The sequence below is a fragment of the Cottoperca gobio genome, chromosome 12 (assembly GCF_900634415.1).
Source record: "Cottoperca gobio chromosome 12, fCotGob3.1, whole genome shotgun sequence".
Taxonomy (NCBI): Eukaryota; Metazoa; Chordata; class Actinopteri; order Perciformes; family Bovichtidae; genus Cottoperca; species Cottoperca gobio.
The window spans coordinates 19,226,987-19,248,420 of record NC_041366.1 but is presented as its reverse complement, the minus strand read 5'-3'; the positions used below and the strand labels follow the sequence as shown (position 1 = coordinate 19,248,420).

At 40.8% G+C, this 21,434-nt stretch overlaps 1 protein-coding gene across 4 annotated transcripts; it reads right to left on the bottom strand.

The window, feature by feature from the left end:
- Nucleotides 1-1,814: 1,814 nt before the first annotated feature.
- On the bottom strand, nucleotides 1,815-20,335 carry tnpo1 (transportin 1). 4 transcript variants are annotated; one of them, XM_029444345.1, is made up of 25 exons: nucleotides 20,199-20,335; nucleotides 19,941-20,060; nucleotides 18,348-18,423; nucleotides 17,561-17,710; nucleotides 16,982-17,088; nucleotides 11,686-11,819; nucleotides 11,382-11,463; nucleotides 10,377-10,499; nucleotides 9,806-9,924; nucleotides 9,377-9,437; nucleotides 8,968-9,139; nucleotides 8,597-8,749; nucleotides 8,270-8,495; nucleotides 7,949-8,120; nucleotides 7,581-7,667; nucleotides 7,351-7,458; nucleotides 6,519-6,677; nucleotides 6,337-6,424; nucleotides 6,151-6,249; nucleotides 5,957-6,052; nucleotides 4,138-4,213; nucleotides 3,103-3,202; nucleotides 2,942-3,016; nucleotides 2,543-2,682; nucleotides 1,815-2,411 (listed from the first exon to the last, which is right to left on the bottom strand). In XM_029444345.1, the coding sequence occupies exons 2-24, from the start codon at nucleotides 20,043-20,045 to the stop codon at nucleotides 2,575-2,577; spliced, it is 2,676 nt and encodes an 891-aa protein (XP_029300205.1). In that variant the 5' UTR covers nucleotides 20,046-20,060; nucleotides 20,199-20,335; the 3' UTR covers nucleotides 1,815-2,411; nucleotides 2,543-2,574. The 4 variants fall into 4 exon arrangements, 3 of the variants coding, with proteins under 3 accessions (XP_029300205.1, XP_029300206.1, XP_029300207.1); XM_029444346.1 differs by having other exon boundaries at nucleotides 19,941-20,057; nucleotides 20,199-20,301; XR_003833174.1 differs by lacking the exons at nucleotides 1,815-2,411; nucleotides 2,543-2,682; nucleotides 4,138-4,213.
- Nucleotides 20,336-21,434: the final 1,099 nt, after the last annotated feature.

Here is a 21,434-nt window from a genome sequence, read left to right as displayed (position 1 = left end):
GGCGTACACATTTGGGAAATGATAACAAATAACACTGGACACAGACAACCTGAGGTCAACACATAGAAAACATGTATTCAAGTAGTGAAACACAACTACAATGTATAGCAGCAGTCAAGTCAGAAATACAGCACAGTAATGGTGGGGATTGTTTCGCATGTGTTGGAAAGACCTACACTCTTTCAATAAAAGAATAACAGGACCCTGCACATACACCCCATCAAGCCGTGATTACTCCATTTTTCTTTTGCATGCCAGACAGCTGGAATGTGACAGACAAAATCACTTCAAAACACAAAATGATGTGGCACATACAAGTATTTGCCTCTGTATTCCATGATGCATTATATCCCGTGTTCAATGTTTACCGCATTAATGTTAAATCTAAGAAATCAGTTATGAATGTCATATTGTGAACGTTTGTCTAAGACACTAAAGTACTGTCACAATCTCACGACCTCGTTGCATCACGATACTTATTGCATTCAGTCGATACATTTTTAGCAGCAATACTTAATTAACCTAAGAAACACTAAGGTCATATTCTGAAGGGTTTGGCTACATCATTAATTTCAAGCACTTGCCATTTAAATTTTAAGTGCATGTTATGTGCATCGCAAAAGGGTTAAAATACTGCAGTTATTACTCTGGCCAGCAGAGGAAAAATGACTGGCAGGGCATACAAAAACAAAAATAAAAATCTCTCCAACCCATCATGGAATACATTCAGGCTATCTGTAACTTAAACACTTACACATTTTATAAAATATAACAGCACAAAACAACCAGAGACGAGAACATTGTTGTAGTTTCACAGTATTTTAAAAACTATACATCCAGCTATGGGGTAAAAGTTTAGGGAGAACACTCCAGCAACATTTATGTGAAGTTATAAAAGTCCCAGTGTTGCAATACATGAATGGTTACTATGTACTTTTAATTGAAGCTTCCCTCCCTCCCTCCCGTAATCCCCTCCCCACTATATGTTGGGCTGTGAGGGGCCACCAACATGCAAGAGATGAAAGTACCCCACAAAACACAACCACCCAAAACATTATACAGTCATCCTCAAGATCATGCTTTTAGCACAAGAAGCCAAACAACCAAGAAGAAAACTTCAGTACATTGAGAAATAAACCTATTTAACATTCATTCGATGGACTGCATGGTTCTGACAGCACACACACAAAGAAATCACTAAAGACAGGATTTGTGTCATTGTGGTGTCTCCTACGTGTTTCTTCTTCATGTTTCCTTCCGTGAGGCTCAGACAATATAAAGGATTGTTAGCATCTAAAGCTTCGCTATGCTTGCTGATGAATGTCCACGTCACATTCACGCCACAAGACCAAACTGAGAGATTCACTCCGACGCTACATCACAGCCAAGATTTTACACGTTTCCTAAATTCGGCGTGTAAACCCACTCATGCTACATCACAGCTGTTTGCCGTAATTCTCTGGTAGAGGAAACAAAACAAAAAAAGTACTGTAAAGAGATAAATTACAAGGTCGAAGAAGAACCTTCTCACAGGGCAATGACAGCTGTCAAATGCAACACAGACCACTAATGTTCCACAGCTTTTCACAACGATACAAGCATGCTACCTATTCCCAGAAAAGCTGCTCTTAAAAGAAAACCTTGTGCTCTCCAGCGACAGTATCGACAGCTTTTGCGCTGATAAAGAATAGAAACACTGAAAAGATCTGATAACTATATCGGTGATAACTTATTCATGGTGATATGCAGCATTGTAAAAGTATATCCCCCCAGATGCTTTCTTAGCATCAGCTGCTGTTCCTTAGCTTTCAAGCTATCCTTGTAGTTAGAGAAAGAAAACCCTCTGGATGAACTTCACTCCATATTTTTTTTTTTTTTTTTTTTAAAGAACAGTTTTCTACTCTACTGGTAGAATTCAGTTGTGTTGAGAAAAGCCCATGTACCTGGCTGACATGATAATGACAACTGTGCATCTGCTCTGAAAAACACTTTCTGCCCCTTTCAATGTGCAAACTCCTCATCTAATCAAAAGTAAAGAGCAAATGCTTTACAGAGTTTTGCAGATTCTTCTGTTTTTGCTTACATTTCTTTTCAGTAGTTCAGATAAACAGAAACAAAAAGATGTTTGGGGAATAAATGGAGAGTGATAGATTTCATTATTTCTGATTGAGATGTGAGAACATGAATTTTCCTCCCATGATAAGGTTGTTTTGGCAGTCCCTTTCCCCCCGTGCCTGTGCATGGGGGCACTGAGCACTGCAGCTACCACCTCCCTCCCACCCCGTCCTTCAGTTCGGGGAGGGGTCCGCTCCCCTTCCCTCCCCTCAGCAGGCAGACCCTTCCCCCCAGTAAAGGGTAACATGTTCCCTGGGTAAAAGAGGTTCCCTATATTGTCTCCCATAGTGAATGACCTGTGCGGAGAAAGAGATGACTCATTGAAATGCAATACAGCAACATTTCTTTTATATCAAATACTAAAATCAGCATTTACAATTTGCCTTTCTACGATAGCAAAAATGATATCAGAGGAGAGGAAACTGACCCCAGTGATGAGGCATACTGCTGTGGAAACAGTTACACCCCGTAAAAGGTTGCCAGCCGTTCCTTCAGTGGCATGGGGAACTGATCTGAGAAGCGCCTCCAGTTGTCCTCTCCCACCTGGTTCTTAAACCCGTGAAGGATCTGAAATGAAACACCAGGAGAAGTTCAAACCAAGTGGTAATGACGGCCGCCTTCAAAATAGATCTTGTGGTTATTAACAGCGTCGACTGCAGACACTGCCATTCCTCCATTTGGCCACTGGCGGGCAGACATGGTGACTGAGTGAGCGATCATAAATGAAATGAGTGAATCTTTAACTCAATGAAATCATTTGAATTATGATTGAATCCAGTGAACGTTGGCAGTTTGTGTTTAATCAATGAGCATGTTCAGCTTTTACCTTGTAGAACATGTCTCTGAGATCATCCTTTGGATTCACCCAGGAGGCCACTGCGTCACAGAAGAATATAAAATCCTGTTCCAGAGAAGAGAGGTGAGGCAACATTTCAACTTGGGGAGACAACATAATGACCACGCCACCATCGTGTTGCTGCACCTCACCTGCACTACACCTCCCGGATTTACACTGATCATAGTGCAAATTCCTCTGAACGCAGAGTCTTTCTCCTCATTGTCTCTTATATTTCGTAGAGACGTGCACCTGACAACAGGGACGACCAAATTTAACATCAGACATTTAAAAAAAGAAAAAGAAAAAAAAAAAGAAGAAACGTCTAACACGTGCCACTATGAATGACAACGGCAAATACCTACATGAACACGCTATCATTATATCTGTGAGGAATAAATAAACATAGCCTATTTCCATCCTTAATACAAATGTAATGTTTAGGTGTTTTCTTCTTATCATTATCGTCCTCATCATTAGACTCTATGTAGCTCCATGTGAGGAGAAAAGCGTGTCTAACATGACCTGAGAGGTAACCACAGCAAGTCAAGCATGCACACAAAACGTAAAAAAATTAAACAAATCAAACATTTTTACTTTTAACAAAACAACTTTGAGCTCTTATAAATTCACCTTTGTCTATGAGCAGTGTGTTCAGCAAAACCTCATCTATAGCACCTTAAAAATAACATTACTTTTGGAAATATTGACTAAAAGGGAGGTTTGGGTCATTTTTGGGACAGGCACATGCAGCTGGGGGGCTACTATATGTGAGAAAGGGATTTAGGAATGCTCTGTTTGCAGCAAAGACTGCATCCTTTCTCTGCTCTTGAACCAGCAGGCATGTGACAAATCTGATCCCATGCATCTTTTAGGTTAGCGACAGTTAACAATGACAAAAAACTAGAAATCAAACAAATTAATGTATAATACATGAAGGTGCTACTGAGGCAAAAACAAATCACAAGGAGGACCTAAAAGAGGACAGGGTTAGTCACATGGTTGGCAATGATTACAAACTGATAAGGAAAAAAACGGAAAAAAAAAACTGAAAAGACTTCTTTTGAGAAGGAGAGTGAGGAGAGAGGAGAGCAACAGAGGAGAAGAGGGAGCGACAGGAGACAGACGAGAGTCAAGGAAGAAAGCAGAGAGAAGATGAATTAAATAAAAGATTGAATAATACACACCAGGGTCTTATAAACTGCTGTAGCATGGGTGCCACCTCTTGAGGACAAACGTAACCAAGACGACCAATTGTTATTGCTAATCACGGTTACACACCACCAAACGCCAACCAAGACATGAGCAATGAGGAGGGGAGGAGAAAAATAAAGAAAAAACAAACAACTCAGAGACATAAATCAACAGAATCTGTGTATGATAATAAACAGAAGATTTCACTAGTGTCGATTATTACTGCCCCTTCAGTCACGGGGAGGAATGTAAAATATGACACTCTAAAAAAAACATACAACACGTTTAAGGGAGAACACATTGACAACTTTGACAGGACATTCATAGAAAAAAGGCAAACAATGGCATCTGCTTTCACAAATCATTTGGATCCAAAAAGCTTTTCAAATCTCTTGAAATTCATTAGCTTGATTTAAAATGTGGGTCTCAATGTAAAGACACAGGCTAGCTAGCTACGGTAGCATGTGTTTGAGACAAAAGCAGTTTACCTGGGCTTTCTCCCTTAAACTCACAAATGTTAATTTTCCATAACAAACAGAAAAGTTTTTTTTTGTTTTTGTTTTTTTTTTTTCTTAAGAAAAGAAATGACGGATTACTCCAAGCCAACTACATGGAGGGAGACTAGTATCCAGCACAGCAGGTTCTTATGAGGCAGAGAGGAGGGAGGACCTAAGTTTAAGAGACACAGAACTATGTGACATTCTCATTAACAAACAGGCATTTATGAACAGTCCAATGACACATGCAGAAAGCAGATGGTATGCTCATTAGAATAAAGTTCGCTGCAGGATAAGCTAATCAGAGACAAACTGAAAACAAAACCGCCACGTCCACCTTTAACCGACTGCGGTGTTAGATGGTTGTCTATGCAAATTTGGCTCCAGTGATAAACTGGTTCTCTTAGAAAATCTCTGACAGGCGGAAGATTTACACACGGCCGAAACACTGGTTCACTGTTGTGTTTTCAATTAGCACATTGAAAACATGCAACAAATGGTGTAAAGGTTCAGATGCAAAACATTCTTATGAAACTCGCAACAGTTAGAATTATAATGTATCCTGCATCAAACATTGGCCATTCTTAACAACATTTAACATCTATTGGCAGATATGCATCCACATTTAAAGAACAGTAAATAAAAGCAACAAATAAACTGACAGCAAACAAAACAGGAACACATCTACAGAGTCCCGAGATTGTCTTTAATTTAGGCAGGTTACACGTCACCCTTTTGATGAGATGGTCTCTTTGACTCATCAAATCGTTATTTCCAATTCGACTGGTGAAGACAAGATCACAGTGTAACCTGTTTTTAAATGCTATAGGCTAGGTGCCTTACATTTAGTCAGATTAGGTGCTCTCTACTTATAGTTTAAGTGTTCAGAAAATGTCTGTCCTAACTATGTGAAGCTGTGACCGCACCTATATATCACACACACTGCCTTTGTTCTGATTCAGTGTACTACTTCCCCTGATGTGTGCACAGTCAGTCCACATTAGTTACTTCCAAGACTGGGCGCTTACATGGCTCGCTCGATTCAAGAGTGTTCAGAATTTCACACAAGGGCTTGCCCAGGATTTGTTTTCTTGGTTGCAAATCATTAGCTGAAATATTTAGTTTTTTTTGATGGGGGGGGGGGGGGAAACAGCCAAACCTGTAAGGCCCATGGCTTGGGAAGAGATTTTGGATAGAGATCAAAGGGCAGGACAGGCACCCTAGTGAGTGTGGTGAATCCTGGCTGACTAGACCTGGAGTGTGTGAGCACCTCCCTGTGTGTGGCAGCTGGCTCAGCACTGCCACCGAGTGGTACCTGTGTTCTCCAGTAGAGTCTTTGGGGTATTGGGCCTGTTAATGATCTCCACCAGCTGGAGCAGCACCATGGCACTGTACGGCTGCATTTCAGACCCTGAGGGTGTGGGAACAGTAGGAAACGACTGTTTACTGTGTGTTTTTAATTGCAAAATGTAACATATTGTGGTTATTTGTTGAAATTGAGGCACTCACCCATTTGTATCGATATCTCTCCAATTGCCCATGTTGCATTGTTGCACACTGATATCAATTCTGGGTTTAAATTAGTACCCAGTATGGGCATAAAATCAGCTGGAAGAAGGAAAGCAGTCAACTTAATAACTGACAAATGCCTTATTGCCAAAAACAGTGTTAAAGAGTGAACTGCGCAGCACCTACCGATGCACGGTTTGACGTGTTGGAAACAAGCCTTGGTTAAATCCCCCAGCAGAGCAAAAGAACTCTGACGCACTTCTGGCATTTTGTCCTGAACCGGTGGAGAGAAAAAACAAAAAAAGTTGAACAATGCAAGTGGCTTTATCAGCTCATCAGATAAGCAGCACGCTGTTCACTTTCTTCACCTGCATGCACTGGTACATAAGGGTGAGGATGTTGCTGCGAGCAACCAGCTCCTCAATGGTGCCTCCCAATCCCTCAGCCAGTCCGCTGAGAAGATCCAACGCCACGATCATGAAGTCTTTGTCAGGTGCTTCATACTGGTCTGGCTGTGACTGATAAAGCTGGAAGAGAGAAGAATGGAAGAAAAGAGAATACATTAAATGTACATAGACTTATAGATTAGGGGTCATCGTCTTCATTTGTGCAAAGGCCAGGAGTTTCTTTAAGCAGACTTTATCCAGTACAAAATGAATGTTGTTTTTATTAGCCTATATCAGTGTGAACACCTAAAAAACATGGGAAATCCATAATGATCATTAGATAGAAATAGAAAACACTTTCAGACTTCCGCCAAGGAGGCCGTTCACTGAGAGGTGAGAATATGTAGTTGCAGAAACGTAATAGCAACATGCAGTCCTGATTCGCATGTGAATCAACTTGAACTGGTTTTTGACCCTAGTGTGCAGTGTCCTGATTGGTGGAAAACGCTTGCAGGAAGAAAAGCCTGTTTAATTGGTTGTCTGGAATGCATAAATGTCTCTCAAACTGTGTGAACCAGCGAAGCAAGCACAGCGTTGTGAGGGACGTAGGCCTGACTGCTGTGCCGGATTGGGAAGGCTCAAAATAAGCTGACAGGTGGATTTATATTGTCTTTAGTACCCGCGGGTTGAACGCACATATTTGGGGTTGGTAAATCATTCCTAACAAAATTATTTCCATCTCAATTGTTTTAGGAGTGGGGGCTTCAATATAGGAGGGGGAAAAAAGGCACAGTTTAGGGGCCGACACACTCACCATGGCCTGAGCAAGGGTCTTCTGCACCAGGTTAACACAGCGTTGGTACACTGGCTCACAGTAGGGCAGGAAGCCACTCTGCAGGGCAGTGGCTACAGACGACAGACACTGAGGAAGGCAGGCAGCGGGGAGATACAGTCAGAGGCCTCTTCATACACTGTTATCATCACAGAACTGACTCACTATCAACTAAAGGATTTGTGCAGGCAGTAACTTCACATCAGACTCACTTCTAATAAAGGGAAGAGATCTTTGTCTTCATCTTTCAGCTGGTTCCATTTCTGGATCAGTGGAGGCATCAACATCTGGATGTATTCCTAACAAGTAACAGATGAAATGAGTCTTTACACAAACACAGTGTGCAACATATTGTTGGGTATGATTATTACAGACTTAATGCATAAAGCGATCCACTCAAACACATCTAGGAAGCATGGGGGAGTTGTTGATGCTTGTTTACCTTCTGAGCATGATGTCTATACTAAGTACATTTACCACTACACAAGTAAAATAAAGAAGGGAGTAAATAGTGTGTGCTAATCTTATATTCACATGTAAATGTGAAGTGAAACTGAGTCCATATTGTTGTGCTGCATACCGGTTTATTGAGATGATGCCCCACTGAGTCTGCAAGTGTTCCTATGGCGTCGTAGAGAATGAGCAGATTTTTGTGCTGGTACTTGCTGAAAGCGAACACCAGAGTGTCTAGGATGAACGCCAGGTATGGAACCAGCTCTGTACACGCCTCCTCCTCCAGAGTGGCAAATGCACTAAAAAGAAGAAAGGAAAGAGAAAATGTGTGGCTATTACCTCACAAACAACTTAAAGAAATCTGGATGCATCTCAACACCCGAAGGAACAATTAAGTGTAGGGTTCAGAATGGGCTCTAAAATGACTTTATCAGCACTTCTTGCTCACCTGCAAGCTGCCTCCTGCACACGCTTGTTGCTATCCAGAATACGTTTGAGCAGCTCCGTCATTAGAGGCTTCAGGTAAGTATCTGGGGGCTGGCTGACCACCCAGTGGGCATAGCGGCTCAGTGTCCAGCAGGTGATGGAGCGCACCAGGGCCTTCTTGTCAGACAAACACTGGACGAGATGGGGAATGAGCTCCGGCAGGTATGTGATCATGCCCTGCATACAGCCTGGAGTCAGGGAGAAGAACAGCGTGTCATTTTCTGATTCCATAATCCAGGCGAGACGTTACTCCCCATGTTTTGTCCCCACTTCTCCTTTCCCTTCTTACCTTCAGCTATAGCCCCCAGCACTAGGATGCCAGATTCTTTAACGACCCACTCTGGATGGAAGAGCAGCTCTTTGAGTAGAGGCAGAATGGGCTGCAACAGATCATCCCTGAACACGTTGGCCAACACGTCCAACGCTGCGGCTGAACACTTACCTGATGTTTGGTGAAACAAGGGAGACATACATACAAACATAGAAGTGCGCGGACAAACATCATACAGACATCACAGGTACAGCAGACACAAAGACAAGTAATCAATACACTGTGTGTTTCCTAGCTCTTAGTTAAGAGAGATGATGATGAAGGACGATTTATAATCATATGGAGGCAAACGTTGGAGATCTAGACAGCTGCATCTACACTGAACTCACGCAGGTTCCAATCAGAGATAGTATCATCATCGTCATCCAGTTCATCGTCCTCATCTTCGTCTTCATCGATCCCATCCTCCTCATGCTGCTGGGCGACTGTCCGGGATCGATGGAAGCGCGGCCTGATGTCTTGCTCGTTGTCCGGAATAGCCTCGTCTTCCTCGGTGTCCCCCTGATGGCGAATGTACGGGATGGAAGGAGGTCATGTATGTTGCTGCTACATTATATTTTTACAATCAATTTTCTTACACAAAATCACAAATCGCCATGTACGAACATCTACAACTCTTTAAATGTATACGCCACACAGTCACAGACAAACCACTGAATTGAACTGCATGTCCCCCTGAGTCATGGGGCAATTCATCCTCTTACCCACAAGTACAAATATTAGGCTATATAAACTGACCTTGAGCAGAATTATGTCAATCTCAGAGTACTTCATCCCGTTGACAAGCACAGGAGTGAGCCTGGAACAGGGGCCAAAGGAAAAATGATGAGAACAAAGGGCAAGGATAGGTCGGAGACTACAGGCAATCACTCACATGTGATTCCTGCTGTGGTCGCAGTTAATGTGACAGTGTGGTGACAGATGGTACAGCTGAGGTCAACAGTCAGGGTTCTTAATCAGCTGCCTTGAGGTGCAGAAGAAGAATATCATGCTAGTAGAAGGTCTTCACGAGCTAACTGCCAAGGTTGGTATGAGTCAATAGTTCTAAATATTACCACTGGAGGGTCAGTCTGTGTATTGTGGCAACATTTGTATGCGTGTGTATGCGTGTGTATGCGTGTGTATGTGTGTGTATGCGTGTGTATGCGTGCGTGTGAGTATTCTTACTGGGAGAGGTGTCCGCACAGCACTTCCTTACACACAGGCTGCTCTGCCAGAGTAAGCCAGAACTCACAGGCTTCCAGGGCAACATTTTCATCTTGGTCCTGAGTCCTCAGGAGCATGTACTGAGAAGAAATGAAGGGAAACTTATATACTTTATATTTACATAACTTAATATTTCATTCTAAAAATACCAATGCAACTACATCTACAATTGTAACACAAGAACGACTGTCCACAGGGTGTCATCAGGAGCGCATCATTCAAGAATAGGAGTGGAGATATACTGTATGTATTTTTATATATATATATATATATATATATATATATATATATATATATATATATATACACACACACACACACACACATATATATATACATATACATACATACATACATATATATATATATATATATATATATAGACACATATACACATATAAAATAGAAAATCTTACTTTCTTATCCTAGAAATACATATATTCATTCTTCTTCTTCTCGCCAGTATTTAACTAAGCCTTACTCTTCCGCTCACACTTTCTCAGTCCGTCTGTAACCCCACAAACTCACTCACCTCTATGATGTTCAGCATGTGTGGCAGGAGGCGGTCCAGGCGAACTTCCAGCAGCATGACTAGAGCTCTGCACACATTCTTCCTCACCTCTGGTTCCTCATCTGTTGCCAGTGCAAAAAGGTTCTACAGAAGATAAAAGAAGGTCAAATGTCGTCTTGGCTCAGTGTGAAACAACAACTACTACTACAGACAATAATCATAATTGTATAGCATCTAAAATGCAAAGTGTGTTTCGTAATAAATATGAATGAGGTGGGGTGAGGTCAATGCAGTTTTAGTATATCACATTACACACTCTCTCTATAAACAGACTGGTCCTAATGGTGGGCCAATATTTTATTATGTGTATTTTTGCTTTATGCTTTGTAGCAATTTAACATAGATCCAAGTTTCCTTATAGCTTAAAGCGGCTGAACTCGAGGTATTTTGTTACAATATTAGATACAAATGTACCCTGTGAAAAATAAAAGATATGTGGAATATAATATATGCACGTTCAACAATTCAAATCAAATCAAACCAAAACATTAAGAATCTGAACATTTAGAAAAAAGGGACAACATAAAACCCGATCATGACTTGAACCTTTTCACATGGGCTTTTTATTTAAACATAGAAACAAATGAAACACGAGGGCTGCCCCCTCACCGCTTTCTGGTCTTAGTCCACAAAGATCTCTTTTGTCGATTAGTTATTTTTTATTGCTTTTTCATGCTAAATGATTTCCCTTTTTTATAAAACTTGAGTACATCTCTGGTAAAAACAAAGCGGTGCTGTTGCTTGACTCTTTGTGGAGTAACTCAATTTTACAGATCTGTCTACTAAATCAACAAAATCCTATTAGTGTTAGTGGACTTAGAATCGACTTAGTGATAATAATCTGAGGGGGGGAGAGTTAATTCTCATTGTGGATGGACTGTCTGTCTTCCAGACTGATTACGTTTATGTGCATTTGTGTGTCACTGACAACGAAGTGTATATATGATGCATTAAAGTCACACTTGCCTCAATGAAAGGGTCGATGTGCAGCATGAGAGCCTGAGTCCTGCTGATGATGAACTGATTAACACAGGCAATGGCATGAGACCTGCAACACAATGACCACCACTTAAGTACCACACAGACATGCTTCTCCTCACATGTCTTCTTCTCTGCTCCTTCACCACTTTAATTACGAACTGTAATTTATATCATTAGAAAGCAGAATGTATCATCAACACAAAAGTATACTCATTAACTTATTTAGAGAGAAACTAAGTTTGGCATGATTGACGTTTAACTGTATAGGTTTGTGAAGAACACTTGATACCTAATCTTAGGACTGCTGTGCTTAAAAAACTGCAAGAACTTGGGGATCATGATGTTGAGAGGACGATCCAGCATGTCACTGTCCAGGATCTCAGCAGAGTCCTCGCAGATCTTCTGCAGGGCTCCAAACGCTCCCTGAGGGACAAAGGAAAAAAGCATGTAAAGAAAGTTATTAAAAGCCCATTGTAGAGACAGTCGACCTATGGGGAGGTGACACAGCTCTGGACGAAGGTCTGTGGAGGTGGAATGGAGTTAGGTTTCCGTGCAATCACATTTTTTGCAAAACATTCTCAACATACTTTGATATATTGTATTGGCTCTGCAGAGAGCAAATGTTCTATCATATGTGTTTACATGTGGATCGGTCATATGGAGGATCTGGGTTTTGCACAAGTACAAGTGCTCAGAAATATGTTCAACCTCCTCCCTCATCCATGCTCTTCAATAGGATTCATCCCCTTCTGCTCTAATAACCTTCAAACAGTTGGCAAGCAGTCTCACACATACACACACACACACACACACGCACACACACACACACACACACACACACACACACACACACACACACAATCTCTCTCTCTCTCTCTCTCTCTCTCTCTCGCATCTCTTTCTTAATACTGGCTTCTTGACTGATGGTTAGTATGCATGTTCACAATAGGCTGCAGACTTCAGTGTCTCTCACAAAAATGCAGGCTGAAAAACCGACACCAGAAACAGCGAAGCACTGACACCGACTGTGTCTGAAATGGGTTTCCATGGAAACTGTTCCCTTGTCAGCATTCCTTTCAGATGACAGATACAGAATGCTCTCAAAGTGTGGAGGAGCTAAAGAGACGAGGAAAAGACGAGGAGGGTATGAGGAGGAGACTGTGTCAAGGTCACAAACAGGAGGAGACAAAGTCTAACCAAGGTGAAGCTCATTGGTATACAGAACACTAACATTTCCCCTCGCACTAGTACGAACTGCTTCTTTTAAAGGGCGACAAAGAATATCAGGCATGACACATTGAAACAGACAAACATAAAAAGACACTTGATACGTGATCAGATGCTTACTGCGAGGCTTTGTGTTGAGGCTTTAAAATTAAAGCACCAGATTTAGACATGATGGAGCCGAATACTTTTAATAAGGTCATGAAAACAAATGATGCCCGATTTAGCTGATAGAACATGTGTTTTATAATTGTTCAAATTGAGCTGAAATCATAAATCAATCAGCAACTTTTTCACAATTTTCTGACATTTTATAGACATAGAATATATGAATCATGCAGAATCACATGTGGGCAGCTTCATTATAACTCGTCCCATGTGCAACTGTGTGGAGCCGGACACAAGACCGCTCTCGCTGACGTCACGTGTGCTCGTGTGTCAACAGAGAAGGGCAAAGAAATGGGAGTGGCCTTCGAGCATTCCAGTTACGCTGAAGCATCTAAAATGTAATCCTCCCTTCAAGTCCTGCTATGGAAGGTCATTAAACTGGAGAATGTAAGCCACGCAGATGACAGCGAGACAGAGAAAAGAGAGGTATGCAATTAGTCAACTAAACCGCTCCTTCAGACTCCTGCTCTGGACATTTGAATAACGTCGCGGTACAAACGAGCTGACAAAGCATTTTCATATATGATCGTTCGCTCTCTGGAGGAACATCAACTCGATCCTCACAACACCGTTCCAACTGTCATTAATCACAACGGTAAAACTGCTCTCAGGCAAAACCTAAATAAAGGCATCCACCGACATTACACTCGGCATCCAACACACCTGCTCCTGTCTTTTTATAGAGCGTGTAGAGAGAGGCTCCAGTATGGTGGCGCAGGGGACCCTGCTGCTCTGAAACCACAAGACAAGACAAGACCTATGGTACAGCTGCAACTGCTGATGTTAGGTAATGAGCTGGTGTTGGGTTTCTTTTCTATATTGTAGAAATGCATGTTCTTTGCTGTAGATATTGGACACCATTTTAAAAGATGATATAAAAGAGGACAATGAAATACTGTTTACAGCTACACGCCCCCATTACACCATGCTTTCCAATCCAGCCTCTCTTTCCACCCAACACTGGCTCAGTTTGGGACTGTTGTGCACTCACAGGGAGGAGGAACATCTTGCATTGATCTCATGTAAATACACAATGCAGAGGACGTGTCCTACTGATCAAATGGCCCGCGGCCAACATGCATCCACGCATGTGTCTCGTTGCTTATATTACAAAGTGCACACTGCTCTGAAACCGTACACGGGCAGCCACCAAACATATTCCCAAAATAGATATCAAAGTGCGGGTGGCAGTAATGGTGCGGATTATTTCGGGGTCACTATGGCAACAGTGAACTCCTTTAAAGAAAGAAGTTTAGCGTGACATTTATTTAATGTCTCTTGTACATTTACAAGGTCTGCTGCAGAATCTGACACACATTTAAACGTTTTTTTCACTCGAATTCACAAAAGAATAGCGCAGCGTTTGGATCCGCTAATCCTGCACAAACAAGACGAAAAGAAACCCTGTAATTCTCAACGCACCAGCCAAAGGGTGAAATGCACCGCTAACTGCGCTGCCAAGCAAATAGCGCCTCTGTGCTCCTGTGCTATTTGCACATATTTAAATAAGGTAATATCGGCTGGAAGAGCCGTCTGCTCCAAACTCATTCATGAATAATAAATGAGTAGAGCTCCCCAACATGTCATTTTTGGAAAATACATAATAAAAATAAGGTTATTATATAAACGGATGAAGAAATGATTTCTTCCCTCTGCCTCCTCTCCTAAATCCTTGGCTTACATTTTTCTGTTTCCTCTCTTTGCTCCTCTCCCTTTGGGAGGTTTGGATGGAAGTGGCACTCTGGCAAGCCCCCTGAGTCTCACCCCTCACAACTGACACATTGCCCTCAAGCGCATTTACAAATGTTCCTTTGCCACATGGATGCAATTAGATACAAAAAAAAAAGGGCAAGCTGCAAAACTAATATCATAATCTTTTGTGAATCGGACCCTGAGACGGGGCAGACGGTTGCAAATGAAGCTCAATTCACGGTGTGATCAACGGCCACAAACCAATCTTTGTGAATCCGCCCATTAGCGTACATGTATTAAAGCGACGGACACATGAGGTGCACTACGAGCCACAAAAGATCAAGACCGAAGTCTTGAGCCGCAACACTCAGGCTCATGTTCCACCGGACACAAATCCCACAAGGCTGCAGGTGCAGTGGAGTACAACACGTATGAAAGAGCTTTCCTTGTAAAAAAGAAATGACATGATAGTAGCTCCATATATGTAAGTGTACCATTGCCCACTTCCTATTAAACAAGCTCAGCTTCACAAATAAACCTACCTGTCTGATGTGGCAATCACTGTTATTCATTGCCCCTTTAATCTAGAACCTCACCTCTTGTAATGGTTTAAATCCATGTGTAAGTGCCTTTAAGATCCATTACCCAGCAGTATAGGTCACACTGGTGGCTCTGTCAGGCTGTAAAACAGCACTTATAGCAACGTAACAGAAAGAGCATGAAAAGATAAATGAACGCTTCCCAAACTTTACGTTAAATAGCCCAAAACACTGAAAGCTTTTAATATATATTTTGCACTTTTTAATCACATCTTCAGCATCAGACACTAAGAAGCTTTCCAGCCTCCAAGCTGCTTTTCAAAATCATAGTGAGCCTTATGAGGAGTTGCTACATTTGGTTGCTGTTCAGTGTTAAGCCTTGTACACACATACACTTCAAGATCCTCTGCAGTAAATAGCTGACCTAAATCTCAGCATCTGAATGAGCTTTATAAGAGGACGGCTGTGGTTCTACGAGAAGAGACATTTTTCTGTCAAACCTTACATTTCACACAGTACAGTGAAATATATGCACATTCCTACTATAAGGGCTGATGAGCAATCTCGCCAGGATACATCTCCTGCCCTTCAACACAGCTGCATTTATATTACAGTTTAACACGTGGCTTCATTTCTGTGTGTTCTCCAATGTAATGTATCCACCTTCCCCACAGTGACTGCTGTCACAGGCGCATGCAGCAGACAGCATATTAACGACCAGGGAGTTTATGTAAGTACGGGTGCGGCACCATTACACAGATCAGATGATCCAACATCCACTACAAGCTACTGTATTCTACTTTTAGTGGTCGTTGCAGTGGAGCATTTATCCACCATTTCCAATAAGGTAACTGTAGAAGCGCTGATATGTTCAGAACGCAGGATGGATGAAAACAATTGGATTATGATGGACTATAGAGAAACATCTTGCATTATAAAACAGAACACTGCATTGGTTTTTTTCTTTCTGATATGCACATTATAAAAGCTATTCTGGATGATGAGGGTGTGCCAAGTCAGAAAAAAACAGGGTCATAATGGTTCTGGTAAAAAGGATAGAAAGAGAATAAATGATTCCATGTTGAATAATCTGCAGTTGTGGCTGCCTCTCCAGCTGTGAGACTGCCTTTAGCTCATCTGGCCAGCAGGATGCTATCCAGATGCTGCTTTATAGCTGACCCAGCTCTCTTCCCTTTCCACAATAAATAAATAAACAAATAAACAGACAGGCGGAGCCGTGTGGCCAGACAGGCCTACTTAAAACACAAGTGTGTGATCACAAATGTGCATACACTTAATCTCTCTTTTTCTTCCTCACACACAGCCATGATACAAAGAATAACTAAATAATATTTAAGAAACCAAATGTACCGCCAGCTCCAATTAATACAACAATGAGATTACCATCATATCCAAATAAAGCCAAGAGTAATCTCTAAAACATACTGCCATATACACACACACACACACACACACACACACACACACACACACACACACACACACACACACACACACACTATGTCAAATTAATTTTAGTATGTGCACAAATCCTGACTGTACCCAGTAAAATGAAAAAGGATGAATAACTGTGGCAGAATTCAGTTTTCAATTTCTATCCATATTTAATGCTAACTGAGTTGTCAGATTGCATGTCATCTAATATCTCTGATTTATGCAGACGGTTTCTCTCACTTTCATCATGCAGACAGAAATATAGATTTTTAGTTGCTGCAGCGTTTATCAAATCCAGTGATTTCTCACTTATTTCTCATGCCGTTTGAACGTAAACTTAAAAAAGATTTAAGGTTTTCAATGCAATAGACAAACACTGCTGTCTGCATGGGGACATCATTAGTACAGTGTAATGTCTAAAAGGATAATACCACATACTATAGGCCCTGGCTGATGAGAAACAAATCCCACAATCATAAAACCTACATCTCCCATGCTGATCCTCACCTCGCATGTGTTGTAGTCCTCAGAATCCAACAGCAGGCAGAGTTTAGGTAAAAGCTCCGGCCAGTTTTGTAGCTCTCCCTTGGACGCGATGGTGGTGATGAGGATACCTGTTACGGGAGGATGTACTCTTATTTACACTGGTGTGACCAAATAACTACAAATATATAATTAAAAGAACACGAGCAACATTCGCTGCAGACTTTCAGCCTCGTTAATAATCCATTTGTAGGGATATGCTCAATATACAGTACATTCAGTTAGCACATAAAGTCTTAGCTAATAACGCAGAACTGAGGTGCTGTGTTAAATTCCCTGTTCTAATAAGGAATGCATACATACAATGCAAAAAGTCCTTTAACCTGCTTTGTTTACTGACATGTTTCAAATAATTACTATTCAGCTGAAGGTTCAATGTGACCGTCTGCTGTATCAGCAAACCAAATCCTGAACCTGTTTTAAACAGTCCTACACTACAGTGCTAGGGTGGAGATGTGTTGTAGATATGAGCATGCAGGTTATGGTGGGTGATGTGTTTTTATGCAGCATGTTAAAAGCAAGCCGTCAGAGGTTGTAACTTACCCACGGTGGCCCGGATGAGGGGAGAGGAGTCTCCGATGTTTTCGAGGCACTCATTCTTGATGAAATCAGACACGCCATTAGGGAAGTTCTGATAGTGGGCTTTCACATTGTTTTTCAGTATCAGCCCACTCAGGGACCGCGTTGGTTCATCTTGGGGGGAGGAGGGGGGATGAGAAAACATAGATAAGTGAATTATAAAACAACATTCTAGTTGATGAAAGGATTTTGTTGCCTACACATTATTTTTGAATTCAACCCAGCATGCAAGCAGCAGAACATAAACACAGTCTTGCTTTAACTGGGACAATGAAAGTGCCAAACTAGACGCTGGAGTGATGGACGGCAAAAAGAACGACTTGTATGACATACTTATCATTTACACCATGTCATTTCCTTGTAACTAACTAATATCAGGACTATTATTCTATTAATGTATAAACATGTGTGGCTTGTTGCATCTGAACTGGGAGCAATAGTGCAACAGCATCCTAAAATGTCTTAACACCACTTAACATTTCGGTCATCTACTGTGCAGACAGTCAAGCCAAGAGTCGAGCGGTGCCAGGAATTAGGTTTAAAATTAGAGTGACCCATATTCTGAGTGCCACATCATCTGTGGCAAAGATGCCATCGGGTCACGGAGTCATGGCCAAACAGACCTGTCACTGAACAGTTACATAAAATTGACATGTCTGACGTTCACACTGTCCAGTACCGTCAGATGATCGAGGAACACAGTACAGATACGATAAAACGACATGCTGAAATAGACAGACGGGGAGCTTACCTTCTGATTTTAACTTTGTCAAAACAAATATTAAATAGTTGTTAAAGTCTGGATATTGGTTCAGCTGCTCAAGTCTCTGGGAAAAGTGGTTGAGGAAGACAAAGTACTAACTGTACGTAGGCATGTAAAAAGGTTGTGAGGGAGCACATCATCACTGCAATCTCGTACACGGTAATGGCAAAAACAGATCATTTCATTTCTTTTCATGTGTAGAAATGGCAAACTGCATGTGGTCAAGTTGTGTAATGTAACAGTATAATAGTGTGTGTGTGAGAGGAGTGAGGGGGGGGGTCATAATGATGACATAGGACGAGACTGAATACTGTACGCACCCAGACATTATGGCGTATGTAATGCTATAACAGAAGCTTGCCTGTGAGTTAATGATGCAGTGCATATGAAGCGTTACATAACCAAATCATTTAGGATCAGCGTGCAACCAGACCAGAGACATAAGGGCCAGCAGCATGGAGCAATGGATACTAATTGTTCTCTAATTCAAAAAGGTATGTGGGGACAACAGTGCAGATTTATAATGCACTTTAAATGCTACACAGCTTTAATTACTAAAACATACATCTTCCAGACGGCTTCCATGCCTGGTTTTGCGAGTGCCTACTATATTGTATGTCTGTGTGTAATGCTAGTTGATTAGGCTGGTTGGGTGGGCCATTATAGTCGGATGTCAAACATGAATTGATTTTTAAGGTTTGAGTGTGCACAAATCCTAACGGTTCTCTGTGGAGTGGAGCAACTAGGACATTGGAAGCTTAGATCAAATGTAGCAGCATCTAGGCTTTAGTTTTCAATGTGTGTTTAATGCTAACCAAGTTAGTTTTGTTAGAGGGTTTACTTTTACATTTGTGGGCGCTGGTGCATTTATCAAAACCAGTAATTCCATGCGTATACACAACGGTCACGGTCATGGATTGATGTTTTGTTTATAGTATAATAGGATTAAAATGCCAATCGCCAGAGAGTAATTGGATGTACGGGGACATCTTTCTATCATCAGTAATACAATCATAATAACAGAATTATTACAATACATAGGACTCAACAATTGTCTGTTTGCTTTAGAAATAAATATTTTTTGACATTTCCCATGTAAAATGATTTCTAATACTCAAATGTAAAATGAATATAATGTTTAGCTATAAAATGAACAGCACTTTTCCCAGGATTGTTAGAAGACTGGGTTGGGGATGATATACAGCAGTGTTGCATGAATTGGCTGTTAATTTAATTTGTTATGCTGGAGCATAATGCAAAGTGAGGGTGTATATGCAGGCGAATGACACGTCTTGATCAAGCCTACATGTTATATTAATCTGGCATTACACAGTCATCTGTAATGTCATAAATGCCAATAAAACAGTCATTTTAGCACAGCACGGCCTGCTTTGCTTGTAGCATGTTTAGCTTATTGGGGACAAAAAGCACCAACCGTTAAGCACCTGCGTACCTGTTATAACGGTAACAACCCAAGCTAGTATTAGCTATGGCTAGCCTGTTGAGTTTAGCTGACATTATAAGCCACTGACATCTAACAAAACATGTGTTACAATCCATGTCTGTCTTATAAAAGGATACTTGCTGGACGGATCTCTGTGTGGACGTATCTGGCGACTGAGACTCTTTCAGCAGCTGTAAAATTTGTTGAAGTCCTTGCTCGTCTGGCTTCCACTCACACTCCATCTTGCCCTACTGCTGCTGCGGATAAAAAAAATAACATTGGCTGAGGATTTGTCATCAAACGGCTCACTCACGCGCACCCATAAGGGACACGAACACGTTACCGTTACATTATCAGGGCACATAAACTCGTTTTAGATACAGAAATGCCTTTACCTGTGTTGTCTTAGCCGACGTACTCGAGTGAAGCTGACTTTCTGTTAAAATGTGACCGTTTGTCTGGGTTTTCAGACATAGGCCTGTTACAGCAGGCACATCCGTTTTCGCAAGAAGCTGGAAAAGCTGCGGGCCATACAGACTCGCGACGCAATATATCTGGCAGCCTCATCAGCTGACACACGGCTGCGCGGTCCTAATGCTAGACATGTCTAAGCCAAACATGTTAAAGAAAATCCAAATACTGTTATTGTTTGACACCTCCACCTCCAAAGAGTTTTGACACATTTGTATTTTCAATCCTGCTTTCTGTTAGGGACAAAATGGCTGTGAGAAAGAGGAGAAAGTGTGAAGGTTTGTAACACAGCCAAAAAAGTAGACATATTTCCGATAGTCATGAAGGCAACACAGCTTGCCTGAAACCCTTGTGATGTCACTGTTGTGTTCACGACCATATGTTTAAATTTGAGTAAACGTAAAACAGTGCCATCTAAAGGCTGCTTGTGTTATTTTTATGCAACATATACAACTATAATATACAATATACTGGATTTATACAAGTAATTCATTTAATTGTGTTTCATTTTGTTGCGAATTATCAAAAGACAGAACTACAAAAATTATAATACAGAGATTGAGTAAAACAAATATCTAACCCAATTCTCGAAATACAACATTTTCTTAAAATAATTCATGGACATTAATCCTTTTATTATTATTATTATTATTATTATTATTATTATTATTATTATTATTATTATTATTATTATTATTATTATTATTATTATTATTATTAATGTTTTACTTTTTACATATTATATTATATTCTTACATTAATACAGAAATATATTATACATGACATTATAATGTTTGCATTATCCTTTATTTAATCACACACATTTAACAAGCTTAATATAATATATTAGTCTAATCAAAATGTGGGAGAAGATGTGGTGAAAATAATGCTTTCTATTCATATTTCTTTGCTTTTTCCCTATGTTTAAGGTAATGAATATAATATTTTGGGAAATATTAAGGATTTCTACTTTTAAACGTAATTCATATTGCAGAAAGTATGCCCTTGCATGTATTTGTGGAAATATGAGGTGAGATGCAATGGCATTTCAGTCTGATTATCAAACTAATAAAAATATCGAGTATATAAATAAATATTGTAATCACAAAGCCAGCAGATTTCTCAGTTGCATGGCTAGATATAAGTGACTTTTCTTTCTC